The sequence below is a fragment of the Narcine bancroftii genome, chromosome 14, assembly GCF_036971445.1.
Source record: "Narcine bancroftii isolate sNarBan1 chromosome 14, sNarBan1.hap1, whole genome shotgun sequence".
In the NCBI taxonomy this organism is placed as follows: domain Eukaryota; kingdom Metazoa; phylum Chordata; class Chondrichthyes; order Torpediniformes; family Narcinidae; genus Narcine; species Narcine bancroftii.
The window spans coordinates 49,155,465-49,173,347 of NC_091482.1; the positions used below are offsets into that span (position 1 = coordinate 49,155,465).

General features: G+C 44.8%; 1 protein-coding gene across 6 annotated transcripts in view; it reads left to right on the forward strand.

The window, feature by feature from the left end:
• cers3a (ceramide synthase 3a) overlaps nucleotides 1–17,883 on the forward strand; it is a 54,196-nt gene that overhangs the window by 27,218 nt on the left and 9,095 nt on the right. For 5 of the 6 annotated variants that reach the window (XM_069910679.1, XM_069910680.1, XM_069910678.1 and 2 more), the window contains 5 exons: nucleotides 1,038–1,088; nucleotides 9,800–9,892; nucleotides 13,231–13,359; nucleotides 14,256–14,362; nucleotides 14,887–15,040. In XM_069910679.1, coding sequence (XP_069766780.1) covers nucleotides 1,038–1,088; nucleotides 9,800–9,892; nucleotides 13,231–13,359; nucleotides 14,256–14,362; nucleotides 14,887–15,040 — 534 coding nt within the window. The remainder of the gene's footprint in view (nucleotides 1–1,037; nucleotides 1,089–9,799; nucleotides 9,893–13,230; nucleotides 13,360–14,255; nucleotides 14,363–14,886; nucleotides 15,041–17,883) is intronic. The other variant, XM_069910681.1, reaches the window with a different exon arrangement.

Consider the following 17,883-nt stretch of genomic DNA (forward strand, 5'->3'; position numbering starts at 1 on the left):
CCTATCTCACACCCTCTCTTTCTTGCCTCCATGTGCCCAGCCTCAGAGTCTTTTAAATGTCCCTATTGTACCAGCACTACCACCACCCCGAATGCATTCTAGCCATCCGCCACTCTCTTAGTAAAGTAAAAACTGACGTCTGGCGTCGTTCCTAAATTCTCCTTCACCTTAAGCAGATTTCATTTGGTAATGGCCATTGTAACCATTCGGGGGAAAAAGTGTTGGTACCCCCAATATTTTGGATGGCAAGCACATCACATTACCATGTCGGACTGGGTTGCTCAAGTTTATACCAGAAACAACTTAAGGGGTCCTTAAAATATCTAAATAAGGCACGGTTGGTGTAGCAGTTACAGGGCCATCGATCGGGATTTGAATCCTGTGCTGTCTGTAAGGAGTTTGTACGTTCTCCCTGTGCCTGCGTGGGTTTTTCCCAAGGGGCTCCGGTTGCCTCCCACCCTTCAAATCGTAGGCCAATTGGGAGGGCACAGGCACATGGGCCGAAAGGACCAGTTACCCTGCTGTGTGTCTAAATTTTTTTTAAAAATCCAAAGCAGGTTATAAAACCCCTTTATGAAACTGGACATGTTTTCCATTAAAGACGTTTCGTAAATATTCATTGTTTCCCAACTTTTCGCAAACAAACTCAATTTTTGATTGAGTCTGAGGTGAAGTAACCTCCTGGCTGGTACGTGCAGCTTATGCTCTCAACCAAGCTCTAGCTGAATGGGCCACCTGGAGCCAGAAGGTGCGCGGTGAGTGGACACCCTTCTCACCACCCCCCCACCCCCACCACTGATGCTGTGCTTGGTCTGGCTGCCGGTTCATCTGCCTGAGCAATAGGGGCCAGAATCAAACCTGGTTGATTCAGAGACCACAGGAAAGCTCATGAAAGTCGTGAGTAAACACAGGGTCCTTCCACTGGTGTAAGAGGGAGGCAAGGATTCGGAGTTTTATTCTCATGTGCAGTTCAATCATTATGCATTTGTAGGTTTCACTGAATTAACCTGGGATGTATTTTTCTTGCTGTGTTGCAGAAACCGTGGTTTTATGACACATGGGAAGTCTGGGTGGGATATCCCAAACAGGTGAGTGATTGGAGAGCTAGACTGCTCTGGCTCCATGTAGGTGGGTCTTCACAGCTCCACTCTGACAGATTGAACCTGTATTTGTTAATGTGAGTTTATTGTCATGTATATACCCCTCCATAAATCTTCGTCTGCGAAGCCAAGCCAAAGAAAAGAAGAAAGAAGAAAAGAAGATAAGTACAATGTACTGTTACAGGCCCAGAGGACCCCAAAACCCAGCAGCAATAGAAATTCACCAAGACAAATGGTTACTTAAACAAAAGTTGCTTTTAATTTTCTTTAAACATAAAAACAGGATCAAACTTTAAATTATTACTGTTAACTTTACCCCCTTCTAATTCTAAGTGCACGTGTACGAAATGTGTACAAGTTCAGAAAAGTTCTTTAATTCACAGTCCAAACTCACTTCTCATTCCTCCAGGTTCACCGGTCGGTATCAGACGCTTATTATACTGTGCACAGAATTTAACATTTATGAATTTTCACCAAACTCTGGTGATTAAAAGTGATTGGTTACCGCTCATGAAGGTTCTAGTTGGTTTCAGAGAGAGATTCGTTGCTTGTTGGACACACACAAACTGATTCCTTCCAATCAGCTACTTCAGTGACTTGCCGAAAAAACCTGCCCCATCAGGGTTTTGCAGATGATAACCTCTTCTTCTGCAGGTCCCCACAGAGTTCCTTTTTGTTTCCCTTATTTTATGTCAAACACTCAAGCCTCTTGTATGGACCACATGTGGCTGAACTCAGAACTCTTAACCCTTTAAAATGTGTTTTTTTTTAAACAAGATGCCAGCTTGCCATGCTGCAGAAACAAGTTCTCTCACTCTCTCTCCTTGCAAAACTGCATGACCTCCTTAGAACAGCAAACTGAATTCAGACAGATTGCGGCACCGGACCCAATCTTTTGAGTCGTTCATCTGTTGCTTTCGAAACAAATAATCCATCACTCCACAACATGTGCAATTAAGTCTCTATAGGCAGTCGGGGCCTGGACTGTGTGGCTTGAGCAGAGCTCTGGCATTTTAAATGAGATCTCTTTTGTGAAATGTTTGTGTTTGTTTGTGACCTACACTACTCCCACAATCTATCTCCTTCAAAAACGCATCTATATAGGACATATGTGGTAAATGGGAGAGCATTGATAAATACAGAAGAGCAGAAAGATTTAGGAGTAACGGTACATCGTTCCCTGAAGGTAGAAACTCACGTGAATAGGGTGGTGAAGAAGGCTTTTAGTATGCTGGCCTTTATCAATCATTGCATGGAATATAGGAGTTGGGAGGTGATGTTGAGATTGTATAAGACGTTGGTGCGGCCTAATTTGGAGTTCTGTGTGCAGTTCTGGTCGCCTAATTATAGGAAGGATATAAACAGAGTGGAGAGAGTGCAGAGAAGGTTTACCAGAATGTTACCTGGGTTTAAGCATCTAGAGTATAGGGAGAGATTGGACAGATTAGGTCTTTATTCTTTGGAGCGTAGAAGGTTGAGAGGGGATTTGATAGAAGTATTTAAGATTATGAAAGGGATAGACAGAGTGGATGTGGATAGACTATTTCCGTTAAGAGGAGGAAAGATTAAAACAAGAGGACATGAGTTAAGAATTAAGGGGCAGAGGTTTAGAGGTAACATGAGGGGGAACTTCTTTACTCAGAGAGTGGTAGACGTGTGGAATGAGCTTCCGGGAGAAATAGTGGCGGCGGAGTCAATTGTATTATTTAAGAAAAGGTTGGACAGGTCTATGGATGAGAAGAAGATGGAGGGTTATGGGCATTGTGCAGGGAGGTGGGACTAGAAAGGGGTGTTTGGTTCGGTGCGGACGAGAAGGGCCTAATGGCCTGTTTCCGTGCTGTAATTGTTATGTTATATTATGTATATACAATATAAAATATGATAGAATCCATCACAGGATATACGCACTGACGTTGGTACCTGCTGCAGCCACACACATGAACAAGATCCTTCAACTGCAATAGTAAAAATTAAATTCACCTGGAACGTCACGGCAGAAAAAGGCCTTGGTTTCCAAGGGTAGAGAAATAGATATTCACAGGTGGATTTAGTGCAGGAAAATAAAGTGACATTTCAGTTGTGCGGGCAGCTTTTTGATGGTGCCAGAATAGTGTGTGGTGAGAGTGGTTCAAGAGCCTGATAGCTGTTTGATTGAAAATAATTGTTGAATCTAGAGGCAGTGGACTTCTGTACCTTCTTCATAAAGTTCCCGTTTATTATTATAATCATCCAATTGTATAAGTTCAAATGGATGAAGCAGTGTTCTTTGGTCCTTGGTGTAAAAACATGCAAAAACGTATATAGACAGAGCACACACAAGTGATTTATAGGCAGTACATGTATAAAAATAAATTGGTTAAGTAATACTTGAGGTTTGGAGGGCCCTGATACTCCTGAATCTCTTTTCCAATGGGAGCAACTTAAAGGTGCCATGTGCAAGGTGGAACGGCACCTCGATAAACTTTCGAGCCCTCGACGGACAATGATCCCAATAGATCACATTAATGGGGTGGGGGAGGGAGACCCCAGTAATCCACTCTTGCTGCTCCTATGGTTCTGTGGTTTGACTTCTGATCCAATGCTCTACAGCAATCATTCCACACTGTGACGCAACCAGCCAGGACGCTCCTGTGGAAAGTCGACAGGATGGTGGCCGGTCGCCTTGCTCGCCTCGGTCTTCTCAGAAAGTGCAGTCTTCATGGCGCCTTCCTGACAAGCGAAGAGATCTTGTGTGTCCAGACGGGTCTCTAGTTAAGTGAACTCCAAGGAACTTGGTGCTCTCCACTGTAGAGTTGTTGACGAATAGCGGAGGGTGGTCGTCCCTGGTCCTCCTGAAGTCCACGATGATCTCCTTTATCTTATCCATGTTGAGACTCAGTTTATTGCTCTCACACTATAACACAAGATTTTCTATCTCTGCAGATCTATATTTTATATCTGCTGCTACTGAATCCACTTCCTCCAATCACAAGCTCGATCCCATTCATTGATATTACTCCTCCCTCCTTTCCCCCCCACCCATTGTAGAATACTCCCAACTTTGTACCCACCACCACCACAGCTGTTCTTCCCCCCCCCCCCCTTAGAACTCAACTGAGGGTGGCTGCTAGACCAGTCGTGTCGTCTGTGAGCTACCTGCCCAGGATGACCACAGCTTGCTTCCTCTGTAAGAAAGGCCCGTGAATCTTGGAGTGTCCGCTCAGATGTGGTTTGATTGCTTTGGTTTTGAACAGTCACGCACCACCCTGTGAAGGCTACTGTCCATGTTGTCTGTCAGTAATGATTCTGTGAGGGCAACTGTGTCAGGGTGCCGTTGTCTCTGGGCTGGTGTCCCCAATTTAAACGCTACTCCCCAGACGTTTGCGAGGAGGAATTTTCGGTACTAAATTTTTGTGTTGGAATTCTGTTCTGAATTCGTTATTTTTCTGCTTTGAGATGGCAGACACAATACAGCTGAGTAGCGTTTAAATGAAATGGCTGGCACCAGAAAACCTAGTGCACCCCAGGTAAGGGTGGTAGGTTTTTTAAAAAATGGCAGAGCTGCTGTAACGGTGGACCCGTGGGGAGTGGAGGCACAGTGCTCCTCCGCAAGGTTCTGCCACCCAGTCAGACTGCTGTCATCACCGAACAGGCTTTAAACAGCTTGTGACGGTGGCTTATTGAAAAATTCTATGATTATGCAGTCTTTGGGCAAAAGATGGCAGCACCTACGCTCAAGGAGTTGCAGAGGACTGGAGGCCACTAGAAAATGGGGACACCACTTCCCACCCCTCACCCCCACTGTTTGAGAAGGAGAGGCGGGGGGAATGACCCATGGGACGGGGGTCAATGAGAGGGGCCGCCGTCGAAGAGCACACAGGCAGCTGGTCGTTGAGTCGAGGCGAAGAACCCATGCAGGCTGCTGGCGACTTGCGGTCAAGGGAACTGTGGACCACTGGCAGTCGACTCAAGACTAACTGAAGGGGTGCCAGGTATTGGAACCGAGATGCGAGAGGGTGCTGAAGGCGCTGAAGGCCTCCTGATCTTGTCAGAGGTTTGGATCTGACGCTGGGGTGGCTGATGGTTTGGGCTGCTGGAGACTAATCCATGGAGACTTGTTAACTTTGGGGGACTCTCATTTGCTGCTTTCTCATTTGCGGGGGCGCAGGGCAATTTCTGCTTATGGCAAATCTTTGTCTGCCTTAGGGAAGACTAAAGGAAATTTTTGTGTAATATCACATTTTCTCTTTTAATATATGAGCATAAAAGAATCTTGTACTTGTAAAATGGGTTTCAATACCAAAGAAAATTTGAGACGCTTCAGTTTTTCCTGGTTATTGTTACACAGAATAATTTTTCTTTTAAATTTCCAAATGAATAACCTGAATTCAAATTCCACTTCTCCCTGACTGGGACTTGAATTCTATTTTTTTTGTCCATGACCTTTGAGTTCTGCTAACCACTCTACCCTGGATGTTTTTCAGCCAAAGTTTCTATTTATCTGACGGTGTCAAGCTATTGCAAATGGATTGTGGTGGCGTAAAATCTGCCGGGGTTAGGTTTCAGACGAGATAAGCAGGTGCCTAGCTCGGTAACTTTGTTGTCTCTTGAAAGCACATTCTGCTCTCTGATTGGATTGTCCTGTCAGGCTTAAACCCTGAGCCTACCTGCTGACTTTGTGCTGGCTTATCTTTCCCTGTACGTCTGTGCCTTCGCCAGTTCTCTGCGATGAGCCTATGCTACTGTGGTGATACACCGCTAGCCAACTGCAGGGGGCGACCTGTGTACCTGCAGGAAGAGCACTGGAGGACAAGACAACACCTAGCCGGTTGTTTCTTCCTTATCCCTGATGAAGGCCCAGGCTCCAATCATTTGCAACCTGCTGACTTTCTCCAATACATTTGTGTTGAACATCAAAGTCCAAGCACTGTTCTGTGTGACCAGGACGTTCACATTTTTTCCCTGGCAGCTGAGATGCCACCGGTCACGTTGGATCCCAGAGGAAGGTCATGTTGGGCTTCGGGGGCTTTGAAAAATGCGTCAACCCATAGAGTTATGACTTTGAGGGGTTTGGTGAAATCTTGTGTTAGACAGTGTGGTGCCCAGCACAGAAATGGCCCTTTGGCTGACTCCATCCACACAAGTGCCAGTTGTAGAACACTGAAGTCCACAGGCCCTTCTACCCACAGTGGTGTGCTCTCATGACCTGTTCTCACAAACTGCCTTGAATTTCCCGACTGCATAACTCTCCATTCATCTCCATTCCATGCTCCTATCTAACTATCTCTTAAAATATCCTATTATACCTGCCTCCACCGCCATTGCCAGCAGCGCATTCCATGTACCCACACTCCCTGTGTGGGAAAAATGTACGTTTCCCCCCCCTGCCCCCAACACCCCAGTACTTCCAAGCACCTTAAATCTATGGCTCCTTGGGTTAGCTAGTTCATCCCTGGGGAAAAGCCTCTGGCCATCCATCCACAATGCCTCTCATCATTTTGTCCACGTCAGTCAGGTCACACGTCAGTCAGGTCACACGTCAGTCAGGTCACACGTCAGTCAGGTCACACGTCAGTCAGGTCACACGTCAGTCAGGTCACACGTCAGTCAGGTCACACGTCAGTCAGGTCACACGTCAGTCAGGTCACACGTCAGTCAGGTCACACGTCAGTCAGGTCACACGTCAGTCAGGTCACACCTCAGTCAGGTCACACGTCAGTCAGGTCACACGTCAGTCAGGTCACACCTCAGTCAGGTCACACCTCAGTCAGGTCACCCCTCAGTCAGGTCACCCCTCAGTCAGGTCACCCCTCAGTCAGGTCACCCCTCAGTCAGGTCACCCCTCAGTCAGGTCACCCCTCAGTCAGGTCACCCCTCAGTCAGGTCACCCCTCAGTCAGGTCACCCCTCAGTCAGGTCACCCCTCAGTCAGGTCACCCCTCAGTCAGGTCACCCCTCAGTCAGGTCACCCCTCAGTCAGGTCACCCCTCAGTCAGGTCACCCCTCAGTCAGGTCACCCCTCAGTCAGGTCACCCCTCAGTCAGGTCACCCCTCAGTCAGGTCACCCCTCAGTCAGGTCACCCCTCAGTCAGGTCACCCCTCAGTCAGGTCACCCCTCAGTCAGGTCACCCCTCAGTCAGGTCACCCCTCAGTCAGGTCACCCCTCAGTCAGGTCACCCCTCAGTCAGGTCACCCCTCAGTCAGGTCACCCCTCAGTCAGGTCACCCCTCAGTCAGGTCACCCCTCAGTCAGGTCACCCCTCAGTCAGGTCACCCCTCAGTCAGGTCACCCCTCAGTCAGGTCACCCCTCAGTCAGGTCACCCCTCAGTCAGGTCACCCCTCAGTCAGGTCACCCCTCAGTCAGGTCACCCCTCAGTCAGGTCACCCCTCAGTCAGGTCACCCCTCAGTCAGGTCACCCCTCATCCCCTGACACTCCAAGGAGAAGAGACCAAGTTCACTCAACCTATCCTCATAAGGCATGCCCTCCAAACCAGGTAGTGTCCTTGTGAATCTCCTCTGCACCCTCTCTGTAATGGCCTACTCTTAATTCCATTTTATTCTCCCCAAATTCCATCAACCTTCCCCCAGATTCGACCAATCACCTCTGTGCATCAAGGACAATTTGCAGAATTGGAGGAACAGCATCTCATCTTCCAACTGGATGACATTAATATCGACTTCTCCAGTTTCCATCAAACCCTGGTGCCGTTCCTCTAGTCCTCTCTCTTCCCTTTTACCTCTGTCTACTTTCAAGGAGCCAAAATTAATTCTCACCTTTCCTCTTATCGTATCTGATTTAACACCATTTGTTTGTTGGCCTGGACTCCTTCCCCTCCAATTCTTCCACCTTGAGACCACTGCCTGCATTTTGCTTCTACCTTGAAGAAAGTCTCCGGTTCAAAATGATCGGTAATATATCTTGACCTCTTTTGGACGCTGTGTGACCCTGTTGAGATCCCCCAGCATTTCTGTGCTTTTACCATCACGGTGTTTGCAGACTTTTGTGCTTCACTCCAACCTACCACTCCGCGTGTCTTTGGTAAGGGTGGGGGCGGGAGGGGGTGTAGTCAATGAAGCATCTGTCGGAAGCTCCACCACAGTCACAGGTAGAACGTGCAAACTCCAGACAGCATCGGTCGGGATTGAACCCAGGCCCCTGGCACTGTGAGGCAGAAGCTCCACCAAGTAGGCCACTCTGCCACCCGTCCTCGACGGGGAAGGACAAAAAGAATCTCTCTGCTCTGGGTGGAGTAGGTCTGGGTGAAGAAAGGCGAAGGGAACAATAATGGTCAAGGTCATCTCAGGAGTTGGAGATGATCGAACAAGAGAGAATGGAGGGTCAGAGGGAGGGGTGCGGATGGACCTGGAATTCTGAAGATTGGAGAACTGAGCCACAGATTGGAGATTCTGCCCCAATGAAATGGGCATCGACCTTCACCCTCTCTTCGCCAGCGCTGCCGCCGCTGGGGGTCATTCTCTTGCACAGGTACAATAAAAGTCCTAAATTGGGGATTGGGTCGGTCTGGATGTTCCAGATCCTCAGGCAGTACTTTTAAGGAGGAATAAAGTTGAATAGGTAAATTTTGATGTCGGCAAATACATTGATCAAAACGAGCAGTTTTAAAGAAAAATAAAGACACTTGACAAAAATGTAAACAAAATGTTTTCACCTCAAAAAAAATGTGTAATGTTTGAAAATATGTTTGAAATTATGTTTGAAATTATGTTTGAAATTATGTTTGAAATTATGTTTGAAATTATGTTTGAAATTATGTTTGAAATTATGTTTGAAATTATGTTTGAAATTATGTTTGAAATTATGTTTGAAATTATGTTTGAAATTATGTTTGAAATTATGTTTGAAATTATATTTGTTTGAAATTATATTTGTTTGAAATTATATTTGTTTGAAATTATATTTGTTTGAAATTATGTTTGAAATTATGTTTAATAATTAACAATGTAAAATAAATATCCAGTCTACAAATGAATTTCCACGTGATAAGATTTCCTCTATTACTTGTGGTCACTTGTTGCCGCTGTGCATCTGTGGTACTTACATCTCTTTGGCTTGGCTTCGTGGACGGAGATTTCTGGAGGGGTAAAGTCCACATCAGCTGCAGGCTCGTTTGTGGCTGACAAGTCCGATGCGGGACAGGCAGACACGGTTGCAGGGGAAAATTGGTAGGTCGGGTTTTTCCTCCTTTGTCTTTTGACAGTGAGGTGGGCTCTGCGGTCTTCTTCAAAGGAGGTTGCTGCCCGCCGAACTGTGAGAAGGTCGCTAAATTTAAAATGTTTGAGTCCGGATTCTTCAACGGATCCAGATTTTTAGACTTTTACTGTACATTGGTAGGAATGGTAGAGAAGGGTGGGCAAATGAGTTTGGGTCAAACAGACAATGCGGACAAGATGGGTTGAGGGGTCTGCAATATTCTGACTCCTGGTCTCCAACCCCCTTTTGCAGACTAGACTGGGTCTTTGTTCTTGCTTTCCCTCTCCCCTTCCCTGCAGCTGGTAAAAGATCACGAGGAAATGTTCTTATTGATTACTACAGTTATTGTTGTGGGATCCATTTCTTCTCTGTGGGTCGTTGTCTGATGAATCAGTGCAGAGGTTGTGGAGAACCATGGTCAGGAGGGATGTGGAGCCAGTCATGAACTTTTCACTAATGGGAGTGTAATATTATTGCCTTACTGCTTGTCTCTCTGCTCTCTCCACAGTCATTGCTACCATCACAATATTGGTATTATGTAATTGAACTGAGTTTTTATTGGTCACTGTTGTTTAGTGTTGCATCAGATGTGAAAAGAAAGGTAAGTGTTGTTTGCTAAGTGCTAGTTTTGTGGAATGTGAGCACGGTTTGGATTTCTGCACTTGACCCCATAGCCTTTGAAGGCAGGGTTGTGGAGTTGGTTGGAAAAACTCTGACCTGATTCGTTTTAGATTAAAATTAATTACGTATCAAACTGAATTTTTTAAATTAGCTTCAGCAGTTTCTAGGAAGTGCATAGCCATGATTTGGAAATCAGATACAGATTTAGGAATGGAGGGGTGGCTGAATTGCATTCTTGTATCCCACTTGAGAAAATAACTTAGAATCTATGTAATGAATATCATTCCTTTTTGAAAATATGGAACCCATACTTACAATATGTCAGTTTGAAAATGTGACTCTCTGAAAACTCGCTGCACTGGTAACCAACCCTTAGCTCCAGTATTATGTGTAATGAGATGTGTTGTTTTTCCTTTTTTGGCAATCTCCTTTTCTTATGGAAAGTTGGGATGGGGAGGGAGGGATTAGGGTACATTTTTTATATGAACACGCACACATATATACTCAATTTGTGTGTGTGTGTGTGTGTGTGTGTGTGTGTGTGTGTGTATACACACATGCATAAACATGCGCACACACATTCACGTGCACGCACGCATTCACGTGCACACATGTAGACATTTGTATACACACACGTACATACCATGTGTATTTTTTTTCAATTTATTCATTTTATAATTGTGGTTTTCAAATTCTTAAATAAAATATTTCTTTAAAAAAAGAAAAACCAACCTTTCATTAACAGATGACCTGTGTAAGGGAATTTCATTCGGGTTTTGAAAACAAATTTGGTCGTTGCAGTTGGAATTCATAATCTGGTTTTAATAGTCTGAATAACTTTCTCTCAGTCCGAACGGTACTTTGCTAATATGGAAGGGGATGCAAAAATCAAACTGCTGGAGAAACTCAGCAGGTCGGGAAGTCTCTTTGGAGGCAATGGGTTTGTTAACGCTTTGGGTCAAGACCTTGCAGCCCTGAGCCAAAATGACAACCATTGCTCCGTCTCCACAGATGCTGTCTGACCCACTGATTTGTTTTTATTTTTGCTCCAGTTTCTACCATCTGCAGTCTCCTGTGTCTCCATTTGACTGCAGGATGCTGTCACAACCAGAATTAATTTGATGATATTGTGCCATACTGACTAACGGTTCAAGATTAAATCAGGCTGAAAATGGGTAGAGTTCACTGGGGCAAAGTGTAAGGAATGCTTTATTCTGACAGTTGATGGTTGTTGAGGGAGTTTGTGAACTTCCCCAGTGCAGAGCTAGCATTCAGCCAATTATATTTTTGCACAAACCCTGACACACTGAAGGTGGGAGTCACAGGACTGGGTATTCCTGGCAGTTTTGGAAAATTAATTTTGTTCAGAGACGTGGCAGGGTAACAGGCCCATCTGGCCTCTAAGTCCATGCTGCTCAAATGCACACGTGACCATTTAAATAATTGACCCCGTACCTGGGAGGAAACCGGAGCACCCAGAAGAGAACACAGCGGCAGATCTGAACCTGGGTCGCTGACGCTGTTGTAGCATGGCGCTCACCAACTTACCGTCAACTCAGCCTACCAATCGCGAACAGTTCCCCTCCGATTGGCGTGCTTCCAAAAGCTTCGCTGCCAGGCCTGTGACCAAACTCCTGACACCACTGAACCTTGTCCTTCCAGATCATTCAAGGTGTCCATGAACTGAAGCAGTTTTGCTCGATAAATATGTCTGGCCAATGCTGGGAATGTTTGAGCAACATAATTCAGTGTGTTGTTGCCAGCACACTTGAACTATTGAACCCAATGGAGAATGAAAGGGAGATGTTGTAGGGAGGAAAATCTTCACCTTTGTACTAAATTAAAATTTTATTGACAACACGATCAAAGCCATTTCTGACCACTGAGACCCGGGTCGCCAAATTACACCCAATTGACTGGCAAACTTGCATGTTTTTGGAGCTAATGAGCAGATAAGGGAACAAGAATCAGAGACTGGTAATCAGGCTCACATTGGACTTAACAACCACTGGTTAACCAATAAGCTGGTTAACCCAATGTTGGCCTGGTCACAACCTCCGAAGGCATGCTGCTTGGTGGAATGCCCAGGCGTGGATCTTTTACTGTACAGTGGCCCTTGTTTGGTCTGTCCAAAGCAGACCTGCCCTGTGACGCATCTGCACCTTCAGCCTGAATGGGATCACCACAGCTTTGGACATCGATGATGGGCGTAGCTGGATTACCCCTCTGGTCTGTCCCTGCTGGCACATGGGAAAGAGAGGAGACGTTGTGTTTGATGTCACCACTCTGTGGTGCTGTGGTCATTGCAGTAGAATGGCGGGATGATGCCGGAGATTGCCACTCTGTATTGTGGCCATGGCGTACGCCGGGATCAGGGCCGATGAGTGCAGGCCAGCTGCTGCAACCAGGCTCTTGTCTGATGGGACCTTCGTACAGAAGCAAGGTTTGTATTCCCGTATCCAGGTGTGCTCTCGGAGGTGTCAGTGGTTCAGCCTCTCTGTATGACACCATTAATTTAAATCACTAGGTGACATGCGTAACTGCTTCAGCTCCAATGACTTAGGTTCATTCCTGACTTCCAGTGCTGTCTTTGTGGAGTTTTCAGGTTCTAACTGTCACTGTGTCGGTCTCGACCAGGTACACCGGTTTCCTCTTGTATCCCAAAGACACGCAGGTTAGTAGGTTAATTGAACACTGTAAATTGTAAATAGATGCTTCTTGGTCAGCGCGCACTCCGCTGAAAAGTTGGCTTCCATGCAATGTGAACCTGTGCCTCCATCCATGACCCATGGGCTGGAGATGGGGGAATCTGGGGTTAAAAAAAATCACAATGCTGGAGGACCTCAGTGGGTCAGGAGTTGGAGGGATGGTCAGCATTTTGGGTCCGGATTACAAGGTCTTGACCCAAAGCATTAACAATCCCATTGCCCCTCACAGGAGTTGTCTGAGCTGTCGAGTTCCTCCAGCTGTTGGATTTTGTTTTGGAATCCTGTCAATAAGCCCTTCCATATTAGCGAGGTACTATTAGTGGGAAAAAGGATGTCATTAAATCAGATTACGAATTCATGACCCACATCCTGATTTCATTTTTTTTTTTAACTCTGGTCTTGCCCAATCAAATCCTAGCCATCTACATTTGAAGAATTTTGATCGGTCCCTGGCCCTGTGGGAGAGAATTCTACGACTGAAGTCGATATTATCCTCACAGACTGGGAGGTTTTATTGGGCTGAGATGATACCACCTCAGATTCTTTGATGTTCTGTTATCCCTGGAGATTGACGTTTTTAATTTGAACAAAATTACTCTAAATTTGCCAGGATTTTCAAGAGCAAATCATTCATCATTTAGCAACCATCATCCTGCTGAGTTTCTCCTGGTGTGCAAACTATATCCGTGTGGGAACCCTCGTGATGGTGGTGCACGATTCGTCTGACTTCCTGTTAGAGGTAGGTGTGTCCTTCGGAACTGTTGCCCTATGTCTTTGGAGCTAGAACATCTTCCATTTCCCTCTGATGCACTTGCCCCTCTGTTCCCGATGGTAAATTAAAACTGGGCCCATTGAAAATGTACGGCTGATTTGTTGCAGTCTGTTGGCACTTTTCAACCACCACCAGTGTCAGCCTTGAGGGTTCTGTGCGAGGAGTCTGGCGCTTCTGTGTTGTCACCATCAGTAACCAGCACTGCAGTCCTGCTGGTTAATCACTTCCAGGTACCAAGGCACTGGGAACTCTCTTCTGTACGCATACATCAGGATGCTCTTCATCAACTACAGTTCGGCATTCAACACCAGCATCCCCTCAAAATTGATCAGCAAATTCCAAGACCTGGTCCTCAACACCCCACGGTGTGGTTGGATCCTGGATTCAATAAGGATCCACACCACCCAGCACTGTTCTTACTGCTGCTGTTAGGAAAGAGGTATGGGTGCCACAGCTCAAGCCCCCAGGAACAGCTTCTACCCTTCCACCTTGGACTTCTCAACGACAAACTCAATCAGAGACTCATTTTCTGTATTGCAGAGTTTGTGTGGACTGCATTTTTGTTGACATTTCTGTCTTTTGCACAAGTATCTTCTTTTTTTAAAAATTTTTTTTATTTTTCACACTATGAACCATGTTGACCAAAATACACATAAACATTTCCCTCTTGAATATACAGTGTCACAAGTATCTTTTCTTGAGTACTGCATCTGTAATGACATCCACTGCCCTTTGAATAGCAAGTGGATCAAGCTGGTGTTCAACCTCTCTTATCACTTTATATTTTGTGTTCACTGAAACGTGAATGTCTGGACTTATTTTTTAAGGTCAACTTATATTGTGTTCTTTATCCTCTGTTGCAGTCAGCCAAGATGTTCAATTATGCTGGATGGAAGTCCCTCTGTAATGCCATTTTTGTCGTGTTCGCTGCTGTTTTTATCATTACCAGGCTCATTATTTTCCCTTTCTGGTGAGTGAATCCGGTGTTTCATCGGCACCGAGGGACCAGTTTTAATATGATTGCTGGTTCTTTATTTTCATGCATAAGAGACCACTCAACGTGAATCCACTTCCCATTAAAGCACAGGGTAATTGAAGCTGGGGAGCGGGCAAATTATTGGAATCAATCCTCACAGACATGATAATCCTTTGTTGGGAAAGATGCAGATTAATTGGGGATAGTCAGCATGAATTAAATTAAATTTATTCACAACATCACAAAACCAAGCACACACACATTCTCTATTTCTCTATATCTCTCTATCTCTCTCTCTACAACATCATGGAAACCAATATATACACTAACATACTATATATATTTTCAATGTTTGTTACTTAATCCTTTGCTCACCCTCCCCGCGATCTAGTTTCTTGCCTCTCCAGCTCTGGCAAAGGGTCCTCGACCTGAAGCGTTAACTCCATTGCTCTTCCTGCAGATGTGGAGTATTTCCAGTGTTTTTTTTTATTTGCTGAACCTGCTGTTTCCTTCGACAGGATCATCCACTGTACCTGGGTCTATCCTGTTCTGTACTTCCCTCCGTTCTTCGGATATTACTTCTTCAACGTCATGCTGCTTGTCCTTCAGCTGCTTCACATTTTCTGGGCATTCCTCATCCTACGGATGTTTGCAAAGTTTCTCTACAGCAAAGTAAGTTGCTTTGTAGCACCCGAGAACAATGTAACAGGGATGAGTTTATTGTCATATGCATTTTGCAATGTACTTGAGCTTGCTGCAGCCAACTTCATTAAAAAAATACAATAGTGTACATAAATTGTTTAAAAAGACATGATGTATATCTATATATGTATATCTATATATATCTATCTATAGATATAGATATATATATAGATATCTATAGATATAGATATCTATAGATATATAGATATCTATAGATATAGATATCTATAGATATATAGATATCTATATATATATCTATATAGAGATATATAGATATATATATCTATATAGAGAGATATATATATATATCTCTATATAGATAGATATATATATCTATATAGATAGATATATATCTATCTATAGATATAGATAGATATATATCTATATAGATAGATATATATATATAGATATATATATCTATATATATCTATATATATCTATATATATATAAGATAGAGATAATAAACATTCACAATTGTCCTAGTGTAAGGAGAATAAGTGATGTTGCAATAATGCAGACAGCCCTTTTGTTGTGTCAAAGCAGTTTCTGATTTGTACCAAGGGGAGGTTCAAGAGCCTGTTGGGAAGAAACTGTTCTTGAATCGAAGTGCTGGCCTTCAGGCTTCTGATCCTTCTATCCAAAGGTAGCAGTGAGGAACGGTTTTGACCAGGGTGATGTTTGGCTGCCTTCTTGAGGTAGCACCTCACCTAGATGTCTGAAGTGGCTGGGAGTCGGAGCCTGTGATGGGCTTGGTTATGTTTGCTACCCTCTGCAGCCTTCTGCTTTCCTAGGCACTCGGTTTACCAAACCACAATGCGATGCAAACGGAATATTTTCCACAGGGCACCTTTGTAAATGAAATTTAGACATGCAACATGGTAACAGGCCCTTCCGGCTCACGAGCCTGTACTGCCCAATTGACCTACAACCCCTGTAAGTTTTGAATGGTGGGAGGAAACTGGAGTCCCCAGAGGAAACCCACGTGGTCACTGGAAGAACGTACCAACCCCTAACAAGTAGCGCTGGATTCAAATCCCAGGCACTGCTGTTACACTAACCATGCCACCCCTGCAGAAGTATGGTAGAGTATTCAATAACATGCCAAATCTCAGGTAGCTTCAAAAGTAGAGGCAATAGTGTCCAGCAAGTGCGGAATCAACTGTATTTCACCTGTAAACACATGCACTCGCAAGAAAAAAAATCTTTCACAAAGAGACGTGGAAATAATGTTGATAAATATACAGATCTGTTAACATGTTACAACTTGTCGCATACAACTTAGACTTGCTTTCATTGTGTTTATGACCTGCACACTGCTACAGGTATACCCCGCGTTATGAAAATTCGCTTTTACAAAGAAACCTGTGTTCACTTTTACAAAATTATTTGAATGGGTTTTCACTTTTATGAAAATAGCCTTCACTAGTAGTGAATGGGTCTTGGCTTTATGCCATTTTGGTTTGCAAAAGGTTTCAGAGGAACGCTCTCGTCTTGTAAAGCAGGGTATATCTATACATTCTCAGTCTCTTATCGCTTAGAACTTGCACGTCATTTGTTGTGGGGATTTCTGGCAGTAATTGACCACATTGTTCCAATTCATTACAGCTGTTAGTCACTGTCAGATCCCAGAAGGACCAGGGTTGTGATAGCACTTGATTGGCTGAGTCAGGGAATTAAAGATCCACTCAAACACTGACAAGGTAACCGTGGGTCAGTGTCTCCGTTATTCCCACACTAAGGACCTCCTGACCAGCAAGGTTTTAGTGGTGATTCTGCCAGATGTTCTGTCCGAACTGGATCTGGGGTGACTATCAACAGTGAACAGCAATCTCTCCTCAGCTTCCCCCAGGGGCACTTCCTTTGGTAGGCCAAAGTTTTCCATGTCAATGGTGACTTTCATTGGAGAAAGCTTCAGGTATGGACTAATCTCTGGGCTGCCCTCCGTGTGGAGGGCAACGCGCCTCTGTTTCTCTCTGTCTACACTTGTCCATGCAGTTCACAAGATATAGGAGCAGAAGTTGGCCCATCAAGTCTGCCTCACCATTCTACATCATGAGCTGATCCATCCTCCCACTCAGCCCCACTCCCCAGCTTTCTCCCTGTCACCCATGATGCCCTGACTAATCAAATATCTGTCAATCTGTGCCTTAAAAATACACCCAACGACTTCGCTTCCACAGCTGCCCATGGCAACAAGTTCCACAAGCTCATGACCCTCTGACTAAAGAAATTTTTCCGCATCTCTGTTTTAAATTGGCACCCTTTTATCCCGAAGTTGTCCTTGAATCCCCTACCATGGGAAACAGGTACCAGTTGCACCTAGTAAACATGGGATAGCTGTACCAAATCCCGAGGCGCCACGGTTACCATCAAGAGCAGGCCCTAGTTTACTTTGTGGTGTTCAAAAAAACCTGCAGAGATCCAAGTTACCATGGCACCACACCGTAGCCCCATTCCAGGCGAATACCTAACCAGGCTGTGATGCAACCAGTCAGTAAGTTTGGTATTCAATGGCCTGCCAACTCTCAAACTGCTTAGAAAGCAGAGGTACTGGATTAGTCCCCTACAGACCTCACCATCACAAATTAGGAATTCAGAAATAAAAAGGCTTGTAGCATTGAGATCGATACAGTTGGAGTTTGGTAAAAACCTTTTTGGTTCACTCAGTTCTTCCAATGAATGCCCAGTCTTGAAATCACCTTGTTGTTCCAAACTTCAAACCTGTACCAAGAATGATGTTCAGATTTATTGTCAATGTTCGGGTACCTGCCAACATTTTCCTCATGAGGGTGCTCAAGCCCAAAATGTTGGT